Source organism: Ochlerotatus camptorhynchus, unplaced genomic scaffold, assembly GCF_037179485.1.
Source record: "Ochlerotatus camptorhynchus isolate MF236.1 unplaced genomic scaffold, CSIRO-AGI_Acam_v1.1 ptg000004l, whole genome shotgun sequence".
Taxonomy (NCBI): domain Eukaryota; kingdom Metazoa; phylum Arthropoda; class Insecta; order Diptera; family Culicidae; genus Ochlerotatus; species Ochlerotatus camptorhynchus.
This window is the reverse complement of record NW_027040496.1, coordinates 1,156,744-1,182,545: the sequence shown is the minus strand read 5'-3', so window position 1 is coordinate 1,182,545 and position 25,802 is coordinate 1,156,744. Positions and strand designations below refer to the sequence as shown.

At 41.6% G+C, this 25,802-nt stretch overlaps 2 protein-coding genes across 2 annotated transcripts in view; both read left to right on the top strand.

Moving 5' to 3' along the window:
- Positions 1 to 24,489, top strand: part of LOC135714277 (phospholipase A2 inhibitor) — a 92,322-nt gene extending 67,833 nt beyond the window's left edge. Inside the window, exon 2 of the mRNA XM_065237647.1 lies at positions 22,801 to 24,489. Coding sequence (XP_065093719.1) covers positions 22,815 to 23,987 — 1,173 coding nt within the window. The 5' untranslated portion in view covers positions 22,801 to 22,814 and the 3' untranslated portion in view covers positions 23,988 to 24,489. The remainder of the gene's footprint in view (positions 1 to 22,800) is intronic.
- Positions 1 to 25,802, top strand: part of LOC135714370 (8-oxo-dGDP phosphatase NUDT18-like) — a 249,672-nt gene that overhangs the window by 161,467 nt on the left and 62,403 nt on the right. The window lies entirely within an intron of this gene.

Genomic DNA, 25,802 nt, shown 5'->3' with positions numbered 1-25,802 from the left:
TGAGCAAACGTTCCAATTTGCAATTTTTATAGCTTCACGGTCCATACTTGGTGACGAGTGACAAGGCAGCATGAAGCTGTTCAGATCGAGTTTTGCAGGTGCGCATGATGATGATGACCTCGGCCACGAGCGTCACAAGTTCCTCCGAGGTGAACGGAGAATCGTCGACAGATTCACCTGAGACAGCACCAGCGTATGATAAACCAGGGGCGGTGGATGAACCTGGAATTGGCTGGGCCGCAGCAGCGAGACGATGCTGAACTGTCCGACTGTTGGGAACCATTTGGATACTCGCAGGATTGGCTTGTTGGTTGTTGAGCGGAAGCGGGGCTAGGTTCGGAACATGTCGACGGGGCTGGAGGGCTAGGTACTGGACTTCCGTGAGTACAGGAGGCGAACGATGATTACGGAGGCGACCGAGCTGGTTGTTGATTGTGGCCTTCCGACAGATATTAATGAACTCCACTCGCGATTGGAGGCTTGGTGGTTTCCACCGCAGTTGACACACGTTGGCTCGATGCCATCGACTTGCTCACAGGACGCAGTTGAGTGAGTTCCAGCACACTTGCCGCAGTTTATCTTCATGTGGCAGTTTTTGGTGTCATTGCCATATGAGAGGCAGTTCATACACTGCGTTACATCACGATGTTGGGGTTTGTAATGCTCCCAAGTGATGATGACCTGAAACAGGTCCCGGATTTTGGATCTCAGAGCCGCAAGACTGGTGGATCCCTTCGCGAAATGCACCAGGAACAACTGATCACGGAAGCTGGTGTTTTGGTTGGGACGCCGGTTCATCGGGTACACTGCCTCAGGGTTGAACCCAAACCGCTCCAGCTCGGATTTCACCGCAGTCGCCTCGAACGACGGTAATCCACGCAAAACCACCTTCAGTGGCTTGCTCGATGGCAGATCATGCGTGAAGAAGTCCACGTTGTTGATCTTCAGGAAAAAATCCTATTTGTTTGTACTCCTCCAGGCTGGAGCACATGATTTTGGTACCGATGCTGCAAAGCTTGAAGCGAGGCAGCAGCTTGTGTTTTGCCAGTTCGGCACCTAGCTTGGCAACATCCTTCACCGGCGTGTAAAGCGGGGGAATTCGCTCTTTTCTTGCAATGGGAGCGGCGTCACCATCGCCATTTTCTTCCGGGAGTACTGCATACTGGTTGACTTGCAGTACTCGTTTTCCGGTGTCATCCTGCGACGCGCTGGGCTTGATTAGCACCTTCTTTGAAGGGCCCGCTGCTGGCTCATTGGCACGTTTACGCACCATTTGTTTCGTGTTTGCAAGTTCAATTAAACTTGCCAGAACGCGAGAAGGTCGCGACACTTCCACGGCACAACGCGACAGCACAAAACGAAACAAAATCTAATCGAGAACTCGAGCGAAAATACGGACTGAACAACTTGACAGTCGAGCACAGAATGTAATGCGAACGCGCAGTTAGCTACCTGTTATATAGACAACCAGCTCTGCCGGTACCATATTTTCCACTTCTCATTGGTTACTGTGTATAGGAAGCGAGAAAATATGGTACCGGCAGAGCTGGTTGTGTATATAACAGGTAGCTAACTGCGCGCTCGCATTAGGACCATCATTCTCTGCTTGTTCATCAAGCAGTACAGTCCAGTATTTGCTCGTATTTCAAACGTTTATTCGCGTCGTCAGTAGTGTCGGTCGCATCGTGTGATGGGAAGACAGCGCTCCCGGAGCAGGCTCCGTGAGAAAGCGGAGAAGAACAGTGGTGAGTGTAGCACGAGTGTACCTATTTCAAATAGGTACGGTACTCTTCCCACCGATGTTGGAAATACCACCTCCGCCACGGTGAAGGGATCCAAGAAGAGGAAGAAAAACCAAGGCCAGTCCGATGGTGCGAGTGGACGTGATGACGTCACAGCAACGAACGCCAGCGACATCGGTGATTTCGGCGACGCCATCGACAACGAAAATTCTGCCGGCCCGAGTGCGGCAAAAGTGAAGCTACCTCCATTGGTAGTGAAAAATGCTCATCTTAATGAGCTCATCGCGGATCTAGCCATCCGCTCCATCAATTGCATCATCATCCGCTGGGAACCATACCGTGGCGGTCATCGCGATGTGACTAAGTGCCAACGGTGTCTGAGCTTTGGACACGGCACCTGCAACTGCAACATTAAGCCACGCTGCGGCAATTGCGCTCAATACCACGCCACTTCCGACTGCCCTGCGGATGGAGCCGTGGCGTTAAAATGCGCCAACTGTGGTGGTGCTCACCAAGGTTCCGACAGACAGTACTCCAAACGCGAGGACTTCAAACGCATCCGAAAACCGGCGGCAGCTAACAACCAAACAGGACGCAAGAAGGACAAAGTCCTGGCATTTCAGACGGAGGATTTCCCGCCTCTTCGTGCTCCTCAGCAAAGGCAAGTGAATTCGCGGGTGCATTCCGCTCAAGCAACTTCTGGTGATTCTGCTGGCCAAAGCTCTCCATCGCCCCTGGATTCTGGAGATAACCACCAGCGCAAAACAACAACCCCGATCTGTTTTCAGCGGATGAACTGATGGAAATTTTCGTCAACATGACCGGTGCTCTACGTAAGTGCCGCAATAAGTCCGAACAGATCCAAATGCTCGGTAAGTTCATCATCCAATATGGTGTCTAAACCGCTAACCATCGCTACCTGGAACGCTTGCTCTGTAAGAGCAAAACAGATTGAGCTTGCCGACTTCTTCCGCAAGCATAGCATCGACGTGGTTCTTCTAACCGAGACCCATCTAAAGTCCGGTGACACCTTCTGGTTGCCTGACCACAACATTATCCGGCTTAATCGCACCAGCTCCAGGGGGGGGGGGGGTGTAGCGGTCGTCGTCAAGGAAGGAATAAAATACCACACTCTGTCCCATATCCGCACCTCTATTATCGAGGCCCTTGGTGTGGAGGTGGAGTCGTCGACTGGATATGTCCAGTTCATCGCCGTCTACTGCCCTCGACAGTGTGCCGCCAGCAGTGGACTAGCGGCTAAATTCAAGAAGGACCTGTCCACCATCACCCGTACCGGTTCCCGCTTCGTAGTTGGAGGAGATCTAAATGCTCGCCATGAGGCCTGGCGGAACTACCAGCAGAACCAGAACGGTCGTCTGCTGTTCGACCACTCACAGCATGGGCTGTACTCCGTTTGGTTTTTGGATGAGCCAACATTTATCTCACCGGCGGGTAACCCATCGACGCTAGACCTGTTCCTGACAAATATCGGCTTGCCCAAGCCGGTAGCCTTGAACGAACTAAGCTCCGACCACCAACCGGTGGTGGCTGAACTGGGCTGCAACGTGGCTCCTGCTTCAAGCCTGCGCAAGGACTATCATCGCGTAAACTGGGCCCAGTTTGGACACGTGGTAGACAGGCACATCATCGACAACCCGCCGCTTGACTCCGTGGAGGACATCGACCGAGCGTTGGAGGGACTCCACCAAGCCATTACCGTGGCTGATGAGGCGTGCGTCCGACGAGTTCCTGTGAGGGGTAAGTTTATTGCCATTGATTCCCACACCCAACTCTTAATTCGCCTGAGAAATGTTCGTAGACGCCAGTTTCAGAGGACTGGAGATCTAGCGAGGAAACGTGAAATGGCCGATCTGAACAAGGCGATTGCTTCCAGAATGGTCTCACTCCGGAACGAAAGTTTCGGGCAGCTTGTCCAGAATCTGGACGACCGCTCCAGACCATTCTGGAAAGTTGCCAAGGTCTTAAAGACGCACCCTAAACCCATTCCACGATCGGCTCATAATCACCCCTCAGGAGAAAGCAAATGAGATTGGTCGCACTTGCTTGGCTCCAACATACAAAGTCCGCTCGAAGTTCAGGTTGAGCAATGCGTACTCAACCTTGATTCCTCCCCTTGTGCCATCCCTCCGGAGGATAGAATAACAGTGGAACAGATTTGCTCAGCGCTGAAATGCACCAAAAACATGAAGGCCCCCGGGTTTGACGGAATATTCAACCTAGTGTTGAAAAATCTCAGCATGAAGGTTCACTCTCTGCTGGCTGCTGTCTTCAACAGATGCTTGGAACAGCACTACTTTCCAAGTATCTGGAAGACAGCGAAAATCATACCTATCCGCAAACCCGGGAAGGACCCAACACCCAACGCTAGCTTCAAGCTACAGACCAATCAGCCTCCTTTCAGCGCTGAGCAAATTGTTCGAGAAACTTATTCTCAATCGTTTGCTCAAGTTTGTCGAGGAGCAAAACATTCTTCTACCGGAACAGTTCGGGTTCAGGAAGGGGCACTCCACAAATCATCAGCTAGTACGGGTGATGAATAACATCCGAAGTAACAAGGCTGTATCCAAGTCCACAGCCATGGCATTGTTAGACGTTGAGAAAGCGTTTGACAATGGGCTTGTATACAAGCTTTTTAATTTCAACTTTCCTTTGCATCTTGTTAAAATCACCCGTAACTACCTTCAGCAAAGGTCGTTTAAGGTATCGTTGAATGGCTGCCTTTCAAACACGTTCTCCATCACAGTAGGAGTTCCGCAAGGAAGTCTGTTGGGCCCTTTGCTTTACAGCATCTACACTTCAGACATTTCTCCCCTCGGAGACGGTTGCGTGTTCTTCCTGTTCGCAGATGATACCGCAATAACCGTCAAGGGTAGGATGCCTCGCGAAATAACAAACAAGCTCCAACGATGTCTTGACGCCTTTGCTGATTATGCCACCACGTGGAAAATCAAAATCAATGCTTCCAAAACACAAACAATCATGTTCCTCCGTCAGCAATCACCCAAACTAAAACCGGCTCCCTCTTGTACTGTAATCATGCATCATAATCTCGGGATGATGTTTGACGAAAAGCTCCTATTCCGCTCGCATGTGGAGAAAACCGTAATCAAGTGTTCCGCCTTGGTTAGGTGTCTGTATCCGCTGATTTGCCGTAGATCCCGCCTCTCAAGGGTGAACAAACTGGCTGTCTACAAACAAATAATAGCACCTGCGATCCTCTACGCAGCTCCGGTGTGGGAATCATGGGAATCATCGCTGCCCCCGATCCTGAACTAAGTTCTTAAAAATTCATTGTTGATATTTTGCTTTTTTTGTGTGATTTTTGACCATACCAAAAAAACCTCTTTCTCGTATTTAAAATGTGTACAATAAAAACAGATGCCAAAAAGTTCAAAAGCTGAGCTGCAGGCGATTTTTAAAAGAACAAAGTTTTGTAAAGTAGAGTAGAGAACTACTTCGGCCTAAGCGCTCATTTTGGGCCTATCAAGCAGAAAACATCAAATCAATCCCTGATTTCGGCGTTAACAGGTAAATTATGCGTTTGGTACGACACTTTAGTTCAAATGCTACCGAACGAAGTCAATAAGAACCTAAGAACGCGTGATATGAATGTTTGCACCCAATATTCTCAAATACAACTGAAGCGCCCTTACCGAATCAATCTTCATCCGATAGGCCGAAGGGAATTCATTAGCGTTTCAATGCGTTAGGCCGAGTTTAGAATCCGTAAGCCGAGTTTGGCGTCAAGAAGCGGCGTTAGACTTTTAACAATATATCAACGATTTATTTCTATTTATCAAAACCTTTCTTTGAAGAGACTGAGAGCAAAAGTTGTAGGATAACAGACGGCATTTGAGAAAATATAATACACGATTAAAAACCACTATTTCTGGTAAAAAATTAAACATAAATTTAAGACTAGCAAAACATGACATCTTCAAACTATTTTTAATTGATAGAAACAAGCTGATTTAAAAATGCTAACTTTTCAGATATTTTGAAATTGCAACACCAAAATTGACCAAAACTCGTAGAGCAACAATTGTAGTGCAAAAATAACAATGATTGCCCAAAACGAACAACTATACAAAGTGTCATGAAAGTTCTGGGAAGGTCAAGTCTGATTAATTCGTCAGTAGACTTGGAAATTCTCGTAAGACAGTAAGTGGACTGATGTTGAATCAGTCAAAAGTCCATTGTTCTTATACTTAGTGGAAGGTTGTCCACATTGACCATTTTAGTTGCACTTGGAAAAGAAATGCGTTCCCATATTCGTGAGCAGTAGGGTGCTTCATTCTGAAAAAAGTGATGAATTTCTGATGGGCCACCCTCCAGTTCGATTCATAGCCCCAAAATATGAACCTGTGCAAAAATTGGTAAAGATTGATGAAGGTTTAGAGGTCGCGCCAATGATTTGAAATTTGTATGGGAATTACTATGGAAGAATTTAAAAAATCGCTTATATCGCTATAACTTTGCTTCTACTTGTCCAAATGTCGAAAAAATTTAGTATGTTATTGCTATGGCAATAAACAAAAAGCCTACAGTTGCTACGCTCAGTTTTGCAGCGTATCAAGAATTATAAAAATGTGAAAAAATGGCAAAATAGGGTAAATTGACAGATGAATATGTACAAGGCAACAACGCCAATTTCATCGCAACAACAACAGGCTTGTTGATCATTGTCATGACAACCACATATTTTTTTTTTCAACGTTTGGACAACTACAACCAAAGTTAGAGCAATGTAAACGAAAATCAATAATTTCCCATACTAATTCACCAAAATCTCCATACAAAATCCAAATCATTGGCGCGACCTCTAAACCTTCATCAATCTTTACCATTTTTTGCACAGGTTCATATTTTGGGGCTATGAATCGAACTGGAGGGTGGCCTATCAAAAATTCATCACTTTTTTCAAAATGAAACACCCTAGTGAGCAGCCGTGAACGACTCTCGTTCATGAATATGGGAACGGTTTTTTTTTTGCGGTCAGCATACACTTTTGCATTTAACACAAGTGCAGTTCTTTTCCTTCATGGAATGCATCATCTTCATCAGTGAACAAGCTCACAGACAATTCCATGAAAGCACATCATCCGCGAGTCCGAGTCTTTCGGTCCGAATTAATCCAATTAAACTCGGTACATAAATGATGAAGTTTACATAAAGTTTTCACTACTCGTGCTCGAGTCCAAGTTTCAAAAGCCAAACCAGGCTCACAGCCATCCGAGCTATTTGGAATCACCACTCGGCAAAACATAGGTCCTAGTCTCTGAGCTCTCCCCTTTTGTTCTCGGCGAAAAACAGAAAAGGCATCCGACGAAACAAAGTTAGCAACGAGAAATGCTCCGCATTCACCATTCATTAGAGCTGGTTATGGTTTCCCGTGTTTGCAAGACGTGGCTTTTAAACAATAGACGGATTTCACGCCAACTCATCCAGTGGTTGGCAGCACCCTCTCAGAACCTTATGGAACTTTGTGGGTGTGGAGACTTAGCAATTTTAAGCAACTTTGCGTACTTATTTTTTTCAAAATTTATCTCGCCTAACATTTGATAAGGGTCAAAGTTTTTTGTCGATTTTTTTTTCAAATCGATATAGCTTAAAAATGACAAGCCTTACAAAAAAGTGATGTATGGCGAACTTTTAGCAAATAATCTGAAATTTTATTAAAAAATTTAAATAAAATAAAAAATCGGTTTCTACACTCTAAAAAAATATATTTAAAAATTAAAAGTCATTTTCCCAAAAATGGTACCCCTCAGATTTGCTTGATATTTTTTCTCATGAAAGGCAATATAATTACCTAACTTTTCTTCATACATCGCAAAGTGGGCGCTTTTAAGGAAAAAAAGTTGTTCGAACAACAACTTTTTCATGTTAATTTTTTTTTAGCGTGTTTCACTCAAAGTCGAATAGTAATACGCGCACAACCTTATTAAAATTCGATTAAACTTTATGGGTATACTTTTCGATAATCTGGGCGAAATCTAGCCTAACATTTGAAAAGGGTACAGAGAAGTTACCTGCAAATCGTCCAATAAGAGTTCAGAACAAAACGTTCTAATGAGGAACAGCCATCTCAGCATGGTTTGCACTTTCCTGTGATGGATTGTATTATAATATATGCATACACTCTATCCAACTTCTATAAAACCACCCTCAAATTGTTCCAAATCAACAGGTAAACTAAGTAAAAATCACTTAGTATGTTTTATTCATGAAAAGATTTCAATTCATGTATTTGTGATTAATTTAATTAGAAAAATAATCATTCATTTATTTTTATGTATTAGGTGTGTCCATTAGTAAGCAATATGCATATATGTTTATACCTCATCTCTCAAGTGAATACATATAATAGCGCAGGTAACTTAACGATTATTTAAGGCATGCCTAAAATAATCGTTAAGTTACCTGCTATATAGCAGTTATATAACAACGCAGGTAGTCACATGAGAGATATAAGGTATAAACTTAAAGCACCGCAGTCTGTTTCTACCGACATAATCTAATATTTAAGTTTGGTGATATCACAACAATGCTCATAGTTGCTGTAGTGCATAGTTGTTGAAAGTCATGTCATGTGGTCATGGATTTAATGATACTGAAAAACAAATTGTTTTAAATTTCTTTGACAGTGATGATATTAGTAGGCCTATGCCAGGAAGTAATGATTATGTTTCTGAATATCGAAATGGATATAAAGAGCATGTTCAGAAACGTTTATTGATGATGTCTCTTAAAGAGGCTTTTATGATTTTTGAAGAGAAATACAAAAGTGTTAAAATCGGATTTACTTCGTTCACTCAGCTCCGACCAAAGCATTGCATACTGTTGGATAGTACAGGTACACATAATGTATGTGTCTGTACTATACATGAAAATGTTAAATTGATTATTAATAGTGTAAAATTTGATTCATATAAAGAAATTGCAGACAAAATACTTTGCAGTAGTCCTATTAGAACCATAGATTGTTTTTATCGTACATGTGAAGAATGCATTTCCACAGATAGTATCGTGAGGGAACTTACATCAGTATTAGAAGCAGATGATATGGAAGAAGTTTTATTTCAACAGTGGTTGACTACCGACCGTTGTAATTTGGAAACTATTATTAAACCTGCAGATGAGTTTGTTCAATATTTGACGGAAAAAGTTGAAAAGCTCATAACCCATGATTTTATTCATAAAGAGCAATCATCTTACCTAAGTAATAAAAAAAATTCTCTTCAAAACGGTGAAATTTTAGTGATTTGCGACTTTTCTGAAAATTATTCATTTATTATTCAAAACTCAGCACAGGGGTATCATTGGAACAATAATCAAGCTACGATACATCCTTTCGAAATTTACTACATAAAAGAAAACAAGTTGGAAAATTTAAGCTTTATTATAATTTCAGAAGTATTGACCCATGATACAATAGCAGTTCAATTATTTATATCAAAATTGTTAGATTTCATTAAACAATCTATTAGTTTCACAAAAATTACTTTCATGTCAGATGGAGCAGCGGCTCATTACAAAAATAAAAAGAATTTTGCCAGTTTGTGCAACTTCAAGTCCAAGTATGGATTGGAAGCAGAATGGCACTTCTTCGCAACGTCTCATGGGAAAGGCCCATGTGACGCAATTGGAGGAACTCTCAAACGAATGGCAAAGAGAGCAAGTCTTGCTCGAGATTATGGAAACACAATCACAACTCCACAAGAACTGTATGACTGGGCAGTTAAACAAACAGATACAAGCATAACAAAATTGAACTTCTGCTTCATATCAAATGATCAATACACAAAGATGTCCGATGAACTCAAGGAGCTGTTCAGTCATGTAAAAACTATACCTGGTACACAAAAATTTCATTGTTTTGTACCTATTTCTCAAAACATAATTTCTACTAAGCGATTTTCACATTCAAAGGAAACTCCGAAAAATTTCACTCTGTTTCCGATAGACTAATAATCAATGAAAAACTCAAATTATGTATGGAGAATTATAGGAAAATAAATTATGCACTAAACAAAAACACTAGAGTTTTCATTTATTAAAACACCATTCGAAATGCAGGAAAATCCTCTGTATTAGGCCCTTTCAAATGTTAGGCTAGATTTTTGTTTTAAGCACGCCCAGATTATCAAAAGGTCAAAATCTTTATGCTCATTAAGTTTCAACGGATTTTAATAAGGTTGTGCGCGTATTACTATTCGACTTTGAGTGAAACACGCTAAAAAAAATTAACATGAAAAAGTTGTTGTTCGAACAACTTTTTTTCCTTAAAAGCGCCCACTTTACGATGTATGAAGAAAAGTTAGGTAATTATATTGCCTTTCATGAGAAAAAATATCAAGCAAATCTGAGGGGTACCATTTTTGGGAAAATGACTTTTAATTTTTAAATATATTTTTTTAGAGTGTAGAAACCAATTTTTTAATTTATTTAAATTTTTTTATAAAATTTCAGATTATTTGCTAAAAGTTCGCCATACATCACTATTTTGTAGGGCTTGTCATTTTTAAGCTATATCGATTTGAAAAAAAAATCGACAAAAAACTTTGACCCTTATCAAATGTTAGGCGAGATAAATTTTGAAAAAAATAAATACGCAAAGTTGCTTAAAATTGCTAAGTCTCCACACCCACAAAGTTTCATAAGGTTCTGAGAGGGTGCTGCCAACTCCGAAGACGAGTTGGCGTGAAATCCGTCAATAGAGAAAAACTTTAGCTTTGGCGCTTCGTATAGTGTTTATTTTATGAACTAACCCTCTCTCCCATAGCATTGGATGGCCGGCGGTGTTTGTTGCCATCGAACTTGGTGAGAGGAATTTTCTTCTACCGGTCCCTCGTTCAATCCCTCAAGATAACAAGCACCACCTGCGGTACCCATAAAACTTTCAAACTCAAATCACAGACCCTCTTCACCCACACCCACTCATAGCTTGTTTGTTTGCCTTGGTTAGTTGTCCTTGTGTGAAGATTGTTTTGATTCAATTTAGTCAGGATTTTTACGAGGCGATTGTGGAAACATGTGGGTGAATGTTAAGTAATATGGGGCTTTCTTTGTCCAGTTAAAAGAAAATATAAATAAATCGCTTTTCTTTAACTTGATTTTACGCTGTATAAAAGTTTTAGGGTTATTGATAAATAATTTTTTTTTTTTTTTTTCTTTATTTTTGTGATTTTTAGCCGTAGGCTAGTTCATCACATATTGATAAATCAATTTAGCAACTTAATCCTATAGACATGTGCATATTTTTCCTAGTGTTTTTCCACCTGATAGTCGGTTAAAATTTACTTTATTTTGCGATATGCTACTTTCAGCTTAGCTTAACTTTGAAACACCGCTCTGACTGGTTATGGTTAAAATTATGGTACAACATATAATCAGCGGCTACACAATTGTGGTGTTTGACACACAATTTCATTCCTTTGATGGATTTTATGTCTATCGAATAATGTTTGCTACAAAAAAAGTCGTTTCATGGAAGAACATATGTATGTCTCCACAATCTCGTTTGTCGCCTTGTATCAATTTCAATGATATCCCTGCAACAGCTAAAATAACTATGAACCCGACGGCTACCGTCGTATCACCGTATCACCGGCAGCCTTAATTAGCATATTTCTAATTTAAATTCGCTACGTCGTCGTCGAGTCAACGAGCAACATTAGTCACACAAACTTATCAAAAACGACACGAGTGGCGAATGCGGCAGCTGCTGACATCAGGATTAGTTCACCTTCTTCTTTTATAACAATCCCTTGCCAGAACGGAATGCCAGTAAGCTAAGCTAGATTAGAAGAAGAAAATAGCAGCATGCCAACAGATATCTCTGCGTTTGGGCTAAGCTAACGGCAAATGAAATCCTGTTGTATTCCATTCTGCGCTGGCGAGCATCCTTCCTGTCTAGAGTGTACCAGGATAAATACCAAACACAACAAAAATTAGATTAACCACTCATCTAGATATGGCACCCACTGGAGGAGAACGCCAATGATGTAGCCACTCAAGCGTGATGATAATGACGATGATGATGGTGTAGGTGGTAGTGAGCGAGGGGATTGGAGGAGCATAATATTCCTCGACCAGCTGGCTAAGACAGGTTTGGTAAACATGCAAAATACTGAACAAAAAATTAAAATTTGTTACGTACACGGAAGGAGCCTCATTTGCGATGGTTTCGCTTGCGAATGAGCGGTTACGGTACCGTGCGAAAAAGGATAAATGTGAGTGGTGAAAAATGCTGGACCGTACCGAGTTAGTAGCAAAAGCGGATTTTTGTTTTGAAACATATGTTTCCGTTTTGGGTGGTGAGCTGTGGTTCGAACATGTCCAACTTTTGCAGTGTAACTGTGACTTCCTGAATTAGGGTAAACACACATGTTTCCGCTATTGGTCGAAGGAAACTCACCAACTCTTGAACTGATATGGAAAGTCAATAGCCCTAATTCAAAGAAATTCATATTGATCCACTGTACAGCATTATAATTAAATGATTAAAAATAATTCAAAACTGTGCTGTGCTTGAAGTTTATCTTCAAATGCACAATGTATAAAAACTAACTTTTAAATAAGTGACAGAAGATCAGTAAAACTGTCTGTTTGTCGGTCAAGACGATGGAATAAAATAAGAAAATAAAATTACATACATACATTTTGAACAAGCAAAAAACTATTTCTAGATTTATTGAGCAGTCACCTACCGAAAACATTCAAGAGAATAGGTCTGAAGAGTAATTCAACCTGCTTTGAAAAATGCCTCAAAAAATCACTTTCTTGAAATGTTTTATTTTTCTTCCAATATTCTTTATCTATTGCAGTGGACTTTTGTTGTTAATTTTTCTTATGTAAAAAAGATCGAGGAACACGATTTTCGTGTCAAATAAAATATTTTATTCAAATATGTTCTCAAAAAATCCAATTAAAGTCAGTGCATGAACTAACATTTTCGGAGCAATCGTCCATTAGGTTCTGCAGTGTGACGTCTCGAATAAACTTAGTGATCATCGGAAGAACTTTTTGACAGATCAGTGGTACCATATAGGTAACTCTAAGACCAGAAGGTCCCGAAGAAACGTGCTCAACTTTTTGGCTCAGCTCTGGTACTATCTCCGGTCCCAAGCTAATTGATGCACCACGCGAAACATAGGATAATCCACGAACCCCTCATTGTATCTGCCAAACTTTCATAGTGAATCAAAACAAACATAGTGTAGTACTAGAATTTTGACTAGAATGGGGTACGTTAATCGATTTGCTTGGGACCAATAGGCTAGTCAAGTAGTGAGTCAATTTTAAATCATTAGTTTAAAATCGACTCACTAATCGTTTTTTGGTGGTACCATAGAGGTAACTCTAAGACTAGTAGGTCCCGAAGAAACGTGCTCAACTTTTTGGCTCAGCTCTGGTACTATCTTCGGTCCCAAGCTAATCGATTCACCCCTCGAGACATAGGAAAATCCACTAACCATTCATTTTATCTGTCAAATTTTCATAGCAATCAAAACAAACATTGTGTAGTACTAGAATTTTAACTAGAATGGTCAAGTAGGGAGCCAATTTAAAAACGTTAGTTTCCACCGGTTGGTGGTAGTGTATACAAGCACTTTGAAGTTTAAAAAAAATATTTTATAATTTCCTAATTTTAATTTGAAAAATATCGAGGAAATGCGCGATGACAGGATGTTGCTTGTGAACATTGCAGAAGTATGGTTTACATCTCGTTTTATCGAGAAAATCTATCCAAGAAAAAATCGACTAAGTCCACGTAAACAGTACCACAGAACTGGCATCCGATTGAGGTTAACCCCTTACATACATTTATTTGTACAACATCACATTTAAGATAAGACATAATCAACAATAGTACGCCACAATACTCGGTTTGCGGCTGCCGCTCTCCATCCTCGGTCATGCCCAATGCTCGCTAGATCACGCTCTACATGGTGCGCCCATCGTGCTCTCTGCGCTCCACGCCTTCTTGTGCCAACCGGATCAGTAGCGAACACCAGCTTTGCAGGGTTGTTGTCCGGTATTCTTGCAACATGCCCTGCCCACCGCATCCTTCCGGCTTTGGCCATCTTCTGGATGCTGGGTTCGCCGTAGAGTGCAGCGAGCTCGTGGTTCATTCTTCGCCGCCACTCACCGTTCTCCTGCACACCGCCGAAGATCGTCCTTAGCACACGTCGCTCGAAAACTCCGAGTGCTTGCAGGTCCTCCTCGAGCATAGTCCATGTCTCGTGTCCATAGAGGACCACCGGTCTTATTAGCGTTCTGTACATGGTACATTTGGTGCGGGGGTGAATCTTTTTTGACCGTAGTTTCTTCTGGAGCCCGTAGTAGGCACGACTTCCACTGATGATGCGCCTTCGTATTCCACGACTCACATTGTTGTCAGCCGTCATTAAGGATCCAAGGTAAACGAATTCCTCCACTACCTCGAAAGTATCACCGTATATCGTGACATTACTTCCTAGAGGAATCGCGTCATGTTCGGTTCCGCCTACTAGCATGTACTTTGTTTTTGACGCACTCACCACCAGTCCGACCTTTGCTGCTTCGTGTTTCAGGCGGGTGTATAGTTCTGCCCAGGCTTCCGGAAATCTCACGCGTACACAAATGCGACAGTGAGCTGTGAAACGGAGCGTCGCATGACTCTCAAATCCATGGTGTGCTACATTATTGTACAAAAGAGAGACCAGAACGATGCGCGCGACAAGCAACACGCTCTCAACAAATTCGAGCGTTTCAATTTTTGTTTGTCTCATCGCATTGCTCTCTCAATGCGACGTATGTATTCAATCACATGCGACTGTTTCATTGAAACATCTCAATGCGCTCTCTCAGGGCGCCATCGCCGTGCTCTCTTTCGCATGCTTTGACTCTCGCGGTCCCATCATAAGTGATGTTATCGGGTGACGAGATAAGGGACTGCAAGGGTTTGTTCACAGAAGACTTGTGGCCCTTTGCACATGTGGATTTTGAAATGGGGTGAAATTTTTAGATGGTTCCAGAAATATCTTCTAGTATAGATTCAAGCAGACTCAACTCATGGTTCCAGAGATATACTGGAATCACCGTAAGATCACCACTAATGATCCTAGGCAATTGCTTGTCGAAAGGATGCTAAAGGAAGGTAAAGGAAGGCTACGTGAGCGGTGGATGGCAACCTTACGGTAGTTGGGATACCGTTAGCATGTTAGCACCCAAATAATACCGGAATATCTGTGGAATTATGTGTCCTTCAACAAGTCCTTATGCGGAAATCTTCTAAAACACATTTTTTGGAAGCCTCTGAAGCTTTCAGCCCATTTGGTGGAAAAATAAACAAGTTATTGCGCATTTGCATCAAATTAAACTCAGAATCCCTCAGAATACTTTTACTCAGACCAGTAAAAATATAAATGGACGATTTTGAACGTAAAACAGCACTATACTATACAACATTATATGGTCGGCCTTAAGTCAGAAGGGACTAAGTAGCAAAATAAAAACAAAAAATGAGTTAATGATATCATAAGATCAAGAATTCCCTCAGCTACATTTCAATTTTTCAGCCAGATTTGAAAAATTAGAGTAGCACGAGAAAACGGTCAAATGATTTTTCCCATAACATAAGACACAAACAGCCAACTTTAAATTCGTTTTTCTCAAAATCAAATAAAAAAATTCACATTTCGGTCTGACTTGACCGATCATATCAACACGCTAGTAATGATAGAACTCTGAAGATTAATATTTTTATTTGTCTGGCTTGAGTGAACACTATTTTAAGGGATTATTTTCAACGCAGAAGTGTACTTTGCTGCAAAAACGTTGGTGGTGACTTCTCATTGCATACACACAAGTCTGCACTTAAAAATTAACCAAGTTTAACATGTTGTAAATGTGTTCTGTCAGATCAATTGAGTTGAAATTTTTGACACAAAACTTGCTTTTCCATTGACCTTTGTCCGATCAGCTATGCACAAATTTTATTTTTATTGTCACCTTCCAGCAGGTGCTTCAAAAAATTTGGTATTTCTTACACGTGAAGTTCAACATATTTGTAGTTTTGCGTCAAAATTTCAGCCCAATTGATCATAACAGAACCCATTTATAACATGTTAAACTTGGCTAGTTTGTATGAAAACGACCTTTGTCCGATCAACTTGGCACCACCGTGTACGTAGGTATGAAATGCTGGATTAAGGCTAAAGTAATAAATTTAGGAACAATTTGTGTCGTATCTGTATTACGGATTGTTGCTAAGCTTCTTGCTTCAGGTATTGTATTGAATACCTGTCAATCAACAAAACATACTACGGCAGCAAATGAATTCTTCAGATGTGTTAGCGCTCACAGGATAGTTCATATCAGCCACCATGATGCTGAATTGAAGCAATCAATTTGCGACGACAGATTTCTAAATAGTCTTAGTGTTAGTACCGTGGACCCTCGGTGAAATAAAAAAAAACATATTAACGAGCAAATAAACCACAACTTGATTGTACATTTCGCTTACCAAAGCCACATCTCTTACTTCGTTCGTTATGAATGGGCTATTTTTCAAGTTAATCCTTTAATCAACGAAAATTTCCGCTAGGAAAACTTTGTTGGTCATAACCATCCGACACCTCTTCTCCATGTTCGATAAGAGTGTAGTAGCTAGGTCGCTTTCCATCGTTTCCAAAACAAAACAACACTTTCCCCACATCAAGAACACGAGTTGGTCTTCCAGTTGAGTTTGTTATTTCGATGTCGCATTGAAACGTCGCTTAGCGACGTCTCATTGCGAAAAGCGCATGAGCTTCGGTTCACGCGACGTCGCATGATACTCGTTCTCATGAAACGCATACATCCGGAAATGTGCTGTGCTTACAAAACAGTGCGACACACAGACATTATGAGAATGTGAGATGCGACAAAACTGAAGAGAGAGAAACAGAGTGCTACAAATCTCTTGCGCATGAGACTGCTATGATTATGAGACTATTCGTATTGCGTCTCGCATACGGTAGCGCGCGCACTGGAAGCCTGGTTCTGCCACCGTTCCAAATGTTCTTGCGATAATGTCCATGTCGTCCGCAAAGCACACAAATTGACCGGATTTCGTGAAAATCGGACCCCGGCTGTTGAGTCCGGCTCGTCGCATTACACCTTCTAGAGCAATGTTGAAGAGTACCCTAATAAAAATTGTATGGCTAATTTGCTTAACGACGTGTTCTGGGTATCATCCAAACCATTTGTGGAATAGTTCAATGATTTGGGTTATCGTTCGTTTATGGTTATTTTTTATTAGGGTAGGCATGAGAGTCCGTAACCTTGTCGCAGTCCCCTGCGAGATTCGAATGAACTGGATAGTTCACCTGAAACCCTTACGCAGTTTTGCACACCGCCCATCGTTGCTTTGATCAGTCTGATCAGCTTCCCAGGAAAGCCGTTCTCGTCCATGATTTTCCATAGCTCTGTGCGGTCGATACTGTCGTATGCCGCCTTAAAGTCGATGAACAAATGATGCGTTGGGACCTGGTTTTCACGGCATTTCTGGAGGATTTGCCGTACGGTGAAGATCTGGTCCGTTGTCGATCGGCCGTCAATGAAGCCGGCTTGATAACTTCCCACGAACTCGGTCATTTTAGGTGATAGACGACGGAAGATGATCTGGGATGGCACTTTGTAGGCGGCATTCAAAATGGTGATAGCTCTGAAGTTCTCACATTCCAAATGGTCGCCTTTCTTGTGAATGGGGCAGATTACCCCCTTCTTCCACTCCTCCGGTAGCTGTTCTGTTTCCCAGATCCTGACTATCATCCGGTGCAGGCAGGTGGCCAACTTTTCTGGGCCCATCTTGATGAGTTCGGCTGCGATACCATCCTTACCAGCTGCTTTGTTGTTTTTGAGCTGCTGAATGGAACCCCTTATAGACGGAAAAATAGCATGGATTTGAGTTCACTCACTCGAGAAAAAGTGACATAAGCTGCATGTTGTGTTAGTTTTTCATACAGTGATGCAAAAACAACAGTGATAACAATGAATAGCGTTAGCGTTGTTATGATATACTTCGTAGATTGGATACTAGTGACACTCACGTCTCTTCTGAAATTCTCAGTTAGACTACTTTCAGGAATAATGCTGGGGAGTAAACATTGGTTCCAATCTAAACAAGAGTAACAGAAGCACGACTGTCGCTATTCCCGGCCACGCCCATCTTTACCATAACTAGGGATAGGGAAGGAAATGTTGATGTAGTACTTACTAAATGAGAGGTCACCGACTTAGCGACACCCTCATAATTGCTACGGAGTTGGAGGGTTAGGTAGGTTATGATTCCTCTCAAGTTGGCGATGCAACCAAAAGTATGTATTTTTTATTTGTTGTTTATTTAATCTCTCGTTAGCCAGCTATCGAAAGAACATTTTTTTTTTTTTGTTATTTACTTTATTTGTACAGGCTCAATCGAATAAACTTTACAGAGCCAAGTTATCATTTTCTTTATACATTATAAATGTCTTAAATCTAAAATTAAAGGATTGGAACCGATTACTCGCGGTCTTCTCGAGGTTAGTGGATGACAATTGTTTGGATCGGGAGAGGGAAAAGGAGATTTGGAATATGATTTATGATTAAAAATTGCCACTATTTCTAAAACATATACTTAATCCTATCGACGTTATATCAACTCTGTAATTATACAATTATTACAGAAACAAATATACAAAAAAAATACACACACACATACAAAACACAAACTAAACACAAGGTTAATCAAACTTACAATCTATGGTTAATATTCTTCAAGAAAACATATATGAGTTGCATAAACTCCAGATCGCGTCTAGCCAAAATATCCCGAACTGGAACATTAGGTTGTCTACCTCGAGCCCGAAGGGAATCGTACAACTCGGATCTGACTCCACGGTGCTCAGCACATGACCAAATAATGTGATCTGCGTCCTGGTAACCTTGTCCACATTCACAGAGATTACTGTCCCCCAGCTCAACACGGAACAAGTGAGCGTTTAACGAGTAGTGATTGGACATGAGGCGAGACATCATACGAATGAAGTCTCGACCCACATCCAACCCCTTGAACCAAGGACACTTCGACACCTTAGGGATGATTGAATATAACCATCGTCCCAAACTCCCTTCACTCCATTTATTTTGCCAGCTGGCGAGTGACTATTGACGATAAATGAAGAAAAATTCGTCGTAGGCGATTTGTCGACCGTAAATATCGCCTTCCATAGCGCCCACCTTTGCAAGCGAGTCCGCCTTCTCATTGCCCGGAATCGAGCAATGAGATGGGACCCATGCAAAGGTGATGACAAAAGATCTTAAAGATAAAACACTTAGAAGCTCTCGTATTTTCATGAGAAAATACGAGGAGTGCTTTACCGGCCTCATAGAACGAATAGCCTCGACAGAACTGAGACTATCCGTAAAAATAAAATAGTGATCTGGTGGAAGTGAGGCGATCGTTTCTAGCGTATAGTATATAGCCGCCTGCTCAGCAATATATACGGAACAGGGAGCTTGAAGCATTCGAGAGGTATCGAAAGAACATATTAATTTTGTTTAGTGATCATGAATTTTAAGAGTCATGACGGAGAGCTTGGGATTAAACCCATGATTTTCTGCTCAGTAAGCAAAAACGATCCCTCCAGGGTCATCGAGCATCTTATAACCATAAAACACTTCGCGACAAAACACGACTACGTTTTCGCTTGATATGCAAATAGTTTCTGAGGTTAATGTTCAATATCAAATATACAAATGATGGTGGCGATTTATTGTGCTGTGGAAGAGCTTGGGGTTAAATCCATGATTTTCTGCTCAGTAAGCAAAATCGATCCCTCCAGGGTCATCGAGCATCTCATAATCCACAGCGCTTCGCGTCAAAGTACGAATATATGGATGAACTATCGATTATTGAATAACTATTATTTACAATAATTACATGAAGAAATAAAATATAAACTACAAACAAAACGTGAAACCTAAAATCTTAAAAAGATATTCTCACAAATATATTTCACACAACCAGGAATCTCAAAACCATTAGACGCTATAATGATACTCTGCACATGTTAGACACAAGAAGAGGCCAAAAAGCAAGCGTCCGACACACACTTGCAGTCACAATCAGAGCGCTCACGAATCATAAAACCGCTGACTGCGACACTCTGATAGCGAAATTAACAGGCTCTATGCGTCAAACACCCGCCCTCCAATCTCCTCCCGCATCCAACAACACAAACCTCCATTACAACATCTAACGAATTCAAAACTCCGAAAATCACTCATCTATAGCAAGTGAGTGGAAGCAACCCTGCATGTAACCATTCTTCATGATACACTTTTTCTGTCTATCTTTCTATTAGGCCTGTGGACATGCGTTAGCTTCGAAACTTCTAACCAAGCTGGAAAAATTTTCAGATCACAAAAAAAAACTTGAAAAAAACTTTCAAAGGTAATTACAAGTAAAACAAATATTGATTATTTTACGCAAAAACGAGTAAGTAATAACAAATCTCTTGTATTGTAAGCTACTGCTAATTGAATGTAACAAAAATAATATGCTTAAATAAAATAAAATATTAATAAAATTATATGCAAAATTTACTAGAAGATCATTACTTTATTGGTGAGATCCAGAACAACATGTGAAAAGGGCATATAAGCTTTTTGTAAACAAACCTTCTTATGCCCTTTTCTCGCCACCCATATGACACCAACGCAAACCTTTAACATCACCGGGTAGGGGACACTTTCCCCTTCCCGATGATATTGCTGGTTTGCGTGGGCGACCCTCGGTTGGCGAGAAAAGGGCCTACAAAGGTTTGTTTACAAAAAGCCTGTATGCCCTTTTCACATGTGGCTCTTGAGATGTTTCTAATAAAGGGTGATACGGTCAAAATTTGGTCAATATCAACTTGACGTATTTCTTTCAATTTTGCATTTAAAAAACCTGAACACCCCTCATTTTGAAGGTGTGTGTGTGTAGAATGTTGCTCCTATTTTGATTTTGGAATTCACTCTTCAGTTGTCAAAATGCCGTCCAAGCAAGAAGAGCAGCGTATCAAAATTTTGCTCGCGCATCGCGAAAATCCGAGCTACTCGCACGCAAAGTTGGCAAAATCGCTAAAAGTTGCCAAATCAACCGTTACAAATGTAATTAAAGTGTTTGGGGAACGTTTGTCGACAGCCAGGAAGTCTGGATCGGGGGGAAATCGAAAACCGGAAGCCGCTGAGACGACAAAGAGAGTTGCCGGTAGTTTCAAGCGAAACCCTAACCTCTCTCTCCGAGATGCCGCAAATAAGCTGGGTGTATCGTCTACAACCGTGCATCGAGCCAAAAAACGAGCCGGACTATCGACTTACAAGAAGGTAGTGACTCCAAATCGCGATGATAAACAAAATACGACGGCCAAAGCGCGATCCCGGAGGCTGTACACGACGATGCTGACGAAGTTTGACTGCGTGGTAATGGACGACGAAACCTACGTCAAAGCCGACTACAAGCAGCTTCCGGGACAGGAAGGGGAAAGGTAGCAGATGTTTTCAAGCACATGAAACTGTCAAAGTTCGCAAAGAAATATCTGGTTTGGCAAGCCATCTGTACTTGTGGCTTGAAAAGCAGCATTTTCATAGCTTCCGGGACTGTCAACCAAGAAATTTACGTGAAAGAGTGTTTGAATAAACGTCTGCTGCCTTTCCTGAAGAAACACGGTTGTTCCGTACTGTTTTGGCCGGATTTGGCATCTTGCCATTACGGTAAAAAGGCCATGGAGTGGTACGCCGCCAACAACGTGCAGGTGGTTCCCAAGGACAAGAACCCTCCCAACACGCCAGAGCTCCGCCCAATTGAGAAATACTGGGCTATTGTCAAGCGGAACCTAAAGAAGACCAAAAAAACTGCTAAGGGCGAGCAGCAGTTCAAGGCAAACTGGCTTTCTGGGGCGAAGAAGGTGGACAAGGTGGCTGTACAAAATCTGATGGCAGGGGTCAAGCGTAATGCCCGGCAATTCGGATTTGGAAAAGCGGAAGCCTAACTGAATATTTTTCCTGAATTTTATACTAATTGAACTTGAAAAAGAAATTTAATTTGATTTTTTAAATAAACGATTTCACCGATTTACACGCGTTTTCCCTTGACCAAATTTTGACCGTATCACCCTTTAAGCCCTCCCAGTTCCTCTGTAGAACAAATCTGATACTATAATCAGAATTGCTCAGTCTGCATGAATCAGCCGATTTCATCAAGGAAGTTCTATTAACAACCAAGAATTAATCGTTTGAGGCATACTGAAGCATTAAGAAGGTGATATGTATCACTATAGGAAATCATCATCGTTGCAAATATAAAGAAATTAAACATAAACCTTTGCTTCAGTACCGTCAACCTCCATGTCCATGGGGAGGGCAAAAACAACAGTGATAACAATAAATAACGCCAACATATAAAGCAATGAATGTTTGAACATGAAAACTCATCAGTGATTTTTGCGCAGTTGAATTTTGTAAACTCGTAGGCAAATAAACTCACGCATGAGATTTGAGTTTTTGTTTGAAGGACAGCCGAGAATTAGCGGTGGAAAGACGGTACCACCTACCGCATAAATGGAGGGATTATGGGAATGAAATACAGTTACCAGATAATGATTTACTTTATTTAAAGTACTCCAACTAAAAATACATTATGTGTGGGTGAGCCTGCAATGTACAACATTTTGGAATTTGATACGAAGTTTCCAAACTCCATCCAGGAATGAAAACTTTTACCGCGCCCGCCGTATGCCTTTTGATCAAACAGGTGCAGGCATGCTGCTCAGGGTGGAATGGGTGCTGAAGCTGAGCCCAACCCGACATGATTTATGGCAAAAACAGAATGCGAAAAGTTAAGAGCGTTAAATTGACTGCAGCTATACGGAGAAATGTTTGCCTTTATCGTGAAATTGATTGCGGTGCTCGATTAGATTATGCTACTGGCGTATTTAACGATATTTAACGATTTCCTTTAAATTTGTTTTTCTTTTTATTTCAGAAACTAAATTCGATATGAATCACCAACAAGGCGTCGTTATCACACTGTTAGCCTTACTTGCCGGATCCTATGCTGGAGAGTGTGGGGAAAAGTTCCGCGGAAAATGCAGTTGTGGGCTGCAAACATACAATTATCAAACTCGCTACGTCGTCAACTGTACCAACGAAGGATTCCGGGATGCTGCCGTGCTGGAGTACATCCCGACGGAGACAGAGGTTGTCATATTCACTGGAAACTACATCCAAGAGCTACCGTGGAACGTATTCGGCACCATTAACGATCGTCTCAATCTATCCATTGTGGACATGAGCAATAACCACATCCATGAGATCCGTGGCAAAACGTATCATCATGTACCGAACGTGAGACGCTTGATTCTCAACCATAATAATCTAAGTATTTCGAGGTACGATGACGAGGCTTTCAACTACCATCATCCAAGGGTATTTTCCAACTTCGTCAACCTGATGGAGTTGCATCTGACGAATGCATTTGCTGATAACACATCCGCTGAGTTATCGGCTGATCTCCATGATATCTTCGTAAGCAGTAATCTAACGAAATTGGTCAAACTTCATCTCGAACAGAACGAAATATCTCAGTTCAACGATAAGCGAGTGTTTTGCGATTTCCCAGCGTTGCTGGATTTGCATCTTGGAGACAATTCGCTGACTGAGATCAATTTCAATATCAGTTGTTTGAAGAATCTTCGTTTCTTGGATCTCGAGCGCAATAAGTTCGAAACGTTACGACCTCGCGATATGCAAATGCTCGATACCGTACAAAGCGAATCGGGAAGATCGACACCCTTCATGGTCGATTTCACCTTCAACCCTTTCCAGTGCGACTGCACCATTAATCCCTTATACGATTGGATGCGAAGCACCAATGTCACCGTACGCAACCGGGACAATCTGATGTGCTTCCGCAAGAAGCACCAGGAACCGATTCTGTCGCTAAACATGAAGAGATGCCAAAAAATGCGATCCGGAAAGCGAGATCACACAGTGACGTTGGTTTTCGTTCTGATCTGCCTTAGCTGCATCCTGGTGGTACTGGTCGGTTCTTTGATCTACGTGAGCAAGGACAAGCTGAAGACATGGATCACTCCGGTGGTGGATCAAGTATCGAAGAAGGTGCAGTACACAAGCATCAAAGACGAGGAAGCTCCCGAACAGTACGTATGATGTAGCGCGTTAATCCAGCGCGGACCCAGTGCACCGCGGGTGGAACATGTGTAGAAACGCACCGACGACCGAGAAATGTGTGATTGAAAGCGGAACCACAGACAGGATCTAATCATATCGATTGTAGTCAAGCTTGAAAAAAAAATCAAAACTTGATTAAAGCAAATGCTGTGTACATAGTAGAACGAGGAAACTAGAATCGAATCCATGAACAAAAACTAATTTGCAACTAATGCTTGAAGCAAACTACTACTTAAAAGACATGGTTAATTGAAGTAACGACCTTATAGGTTCTCCAGTTATCAATTAATGTTTTAACATGATTTTATCGTTAAGTCTAGAATTAGGTTTAAAAGTGACTAGCACAATTTCCAAAAACGTACTAAAACATAAACCAGATTGAACGAACGTCTCGACTGTAGGCAATTGGTTAAAGCTCTAAGAATATTAATATATTTACGATTCAATAAAATGGATTTCGAGATGCCATGAGAGAAAACAATCACTGTGTTGTTTTCCAGAAAAGAATGAAAAGAAACTAGATATAAACTAATAAGAAGTCCCTTAAAAAAATATTTGGGATAATCATACCACATGTGGATGACTGCTTTAATTTAAGGTATCAAGAACCGTCACATAAAATCCCTCCGTCAGGATGTTGCGTACCTATATCCATATACAGTATGGCATACTTTCTACGCATATCATTCGAGAACACGCTTCGACTGGCTCGAATACTTCGTTTTTCGGAGGAAGCACCGAAGCAGCACCTTAGGGCCTCCACGGAACGTTTCCTTTTCAGATAAACTTTCGAAGGAACTTTTTCCAAATTTCGTTAGACGCTCAAAATACGTAATATAATTTCTGGCTGCTGGGCAACAGAGCACGGACGGAGAAGCACAGACGCATGCAGCCATTGAAAATCGACAGACACTGCCAGGGATTGGTGCCCGCTCGGAAAATATCCTCTTTGGTGTGCACCGGAATAAATATAGACTGAACTATAGTCACTATATGCATAGTCTGGCGCAAACAATGATGGGAGCCAATTTGTCCTGTCACTTGCGAGCAGGACTGTTTTTTTTTTTTGGATCGATCGTGACGATAATTTAATCGAACTAAACTTGATTCCTAACGGCGCCGGTCGTGTAGTTGTAAGCGTGATTACCTCTCACCCCAGCAGGCCTGGGTTCAATACCAGTCGGCGCCGCCGGAATGTTCTGAGGCATAACATCTCTGATCACGCCTTCCTTCGGATGGGAAGTAAAGCCGTTGGTCCCCGGTTCATGAGTTGATGGGTCGATAGGTAGGGTCCAGGTGTGGGAGCTGCCTTCCTGGCACGTCGGTAGCATTGGTGCTCAGCACGGAAAACAAGATCGACGGAAAAAACAAACCAAAGGAAAAAAAAATAAACTTGATTCCTTTAGGGTGGTAATTTATCATCGCGTTTCTGAATGCTATTTTTAAGTTTTTCATGAACGACATCCTACCAACGCAGAAAAAAAATGTTTGTATTGTGTAATACGAAAACGTTCTGCAAAACTTCGAGCATTTCCGCGAGGTGCCAGATTATCGTTGTAGAAATCAAAGTTGCCAGTTTGTGAGGTTTTGTATCCGCCGGACTATAAATATGGTGACTATAGACTGAACCTGCTCTTTGGAACGTCGTTGTTTTGCCTTCCGGAATCGAAATTTATGGCACCGGCTTAAGATGACTGTTGTTGTGTATCGAAAGAGCGGCGAGAATGGGAGACCACCCGAAGGAGGGTATGCGTATGGCAAAAGTTGAAATTTATTAATTAAGGAAAGTTTTGC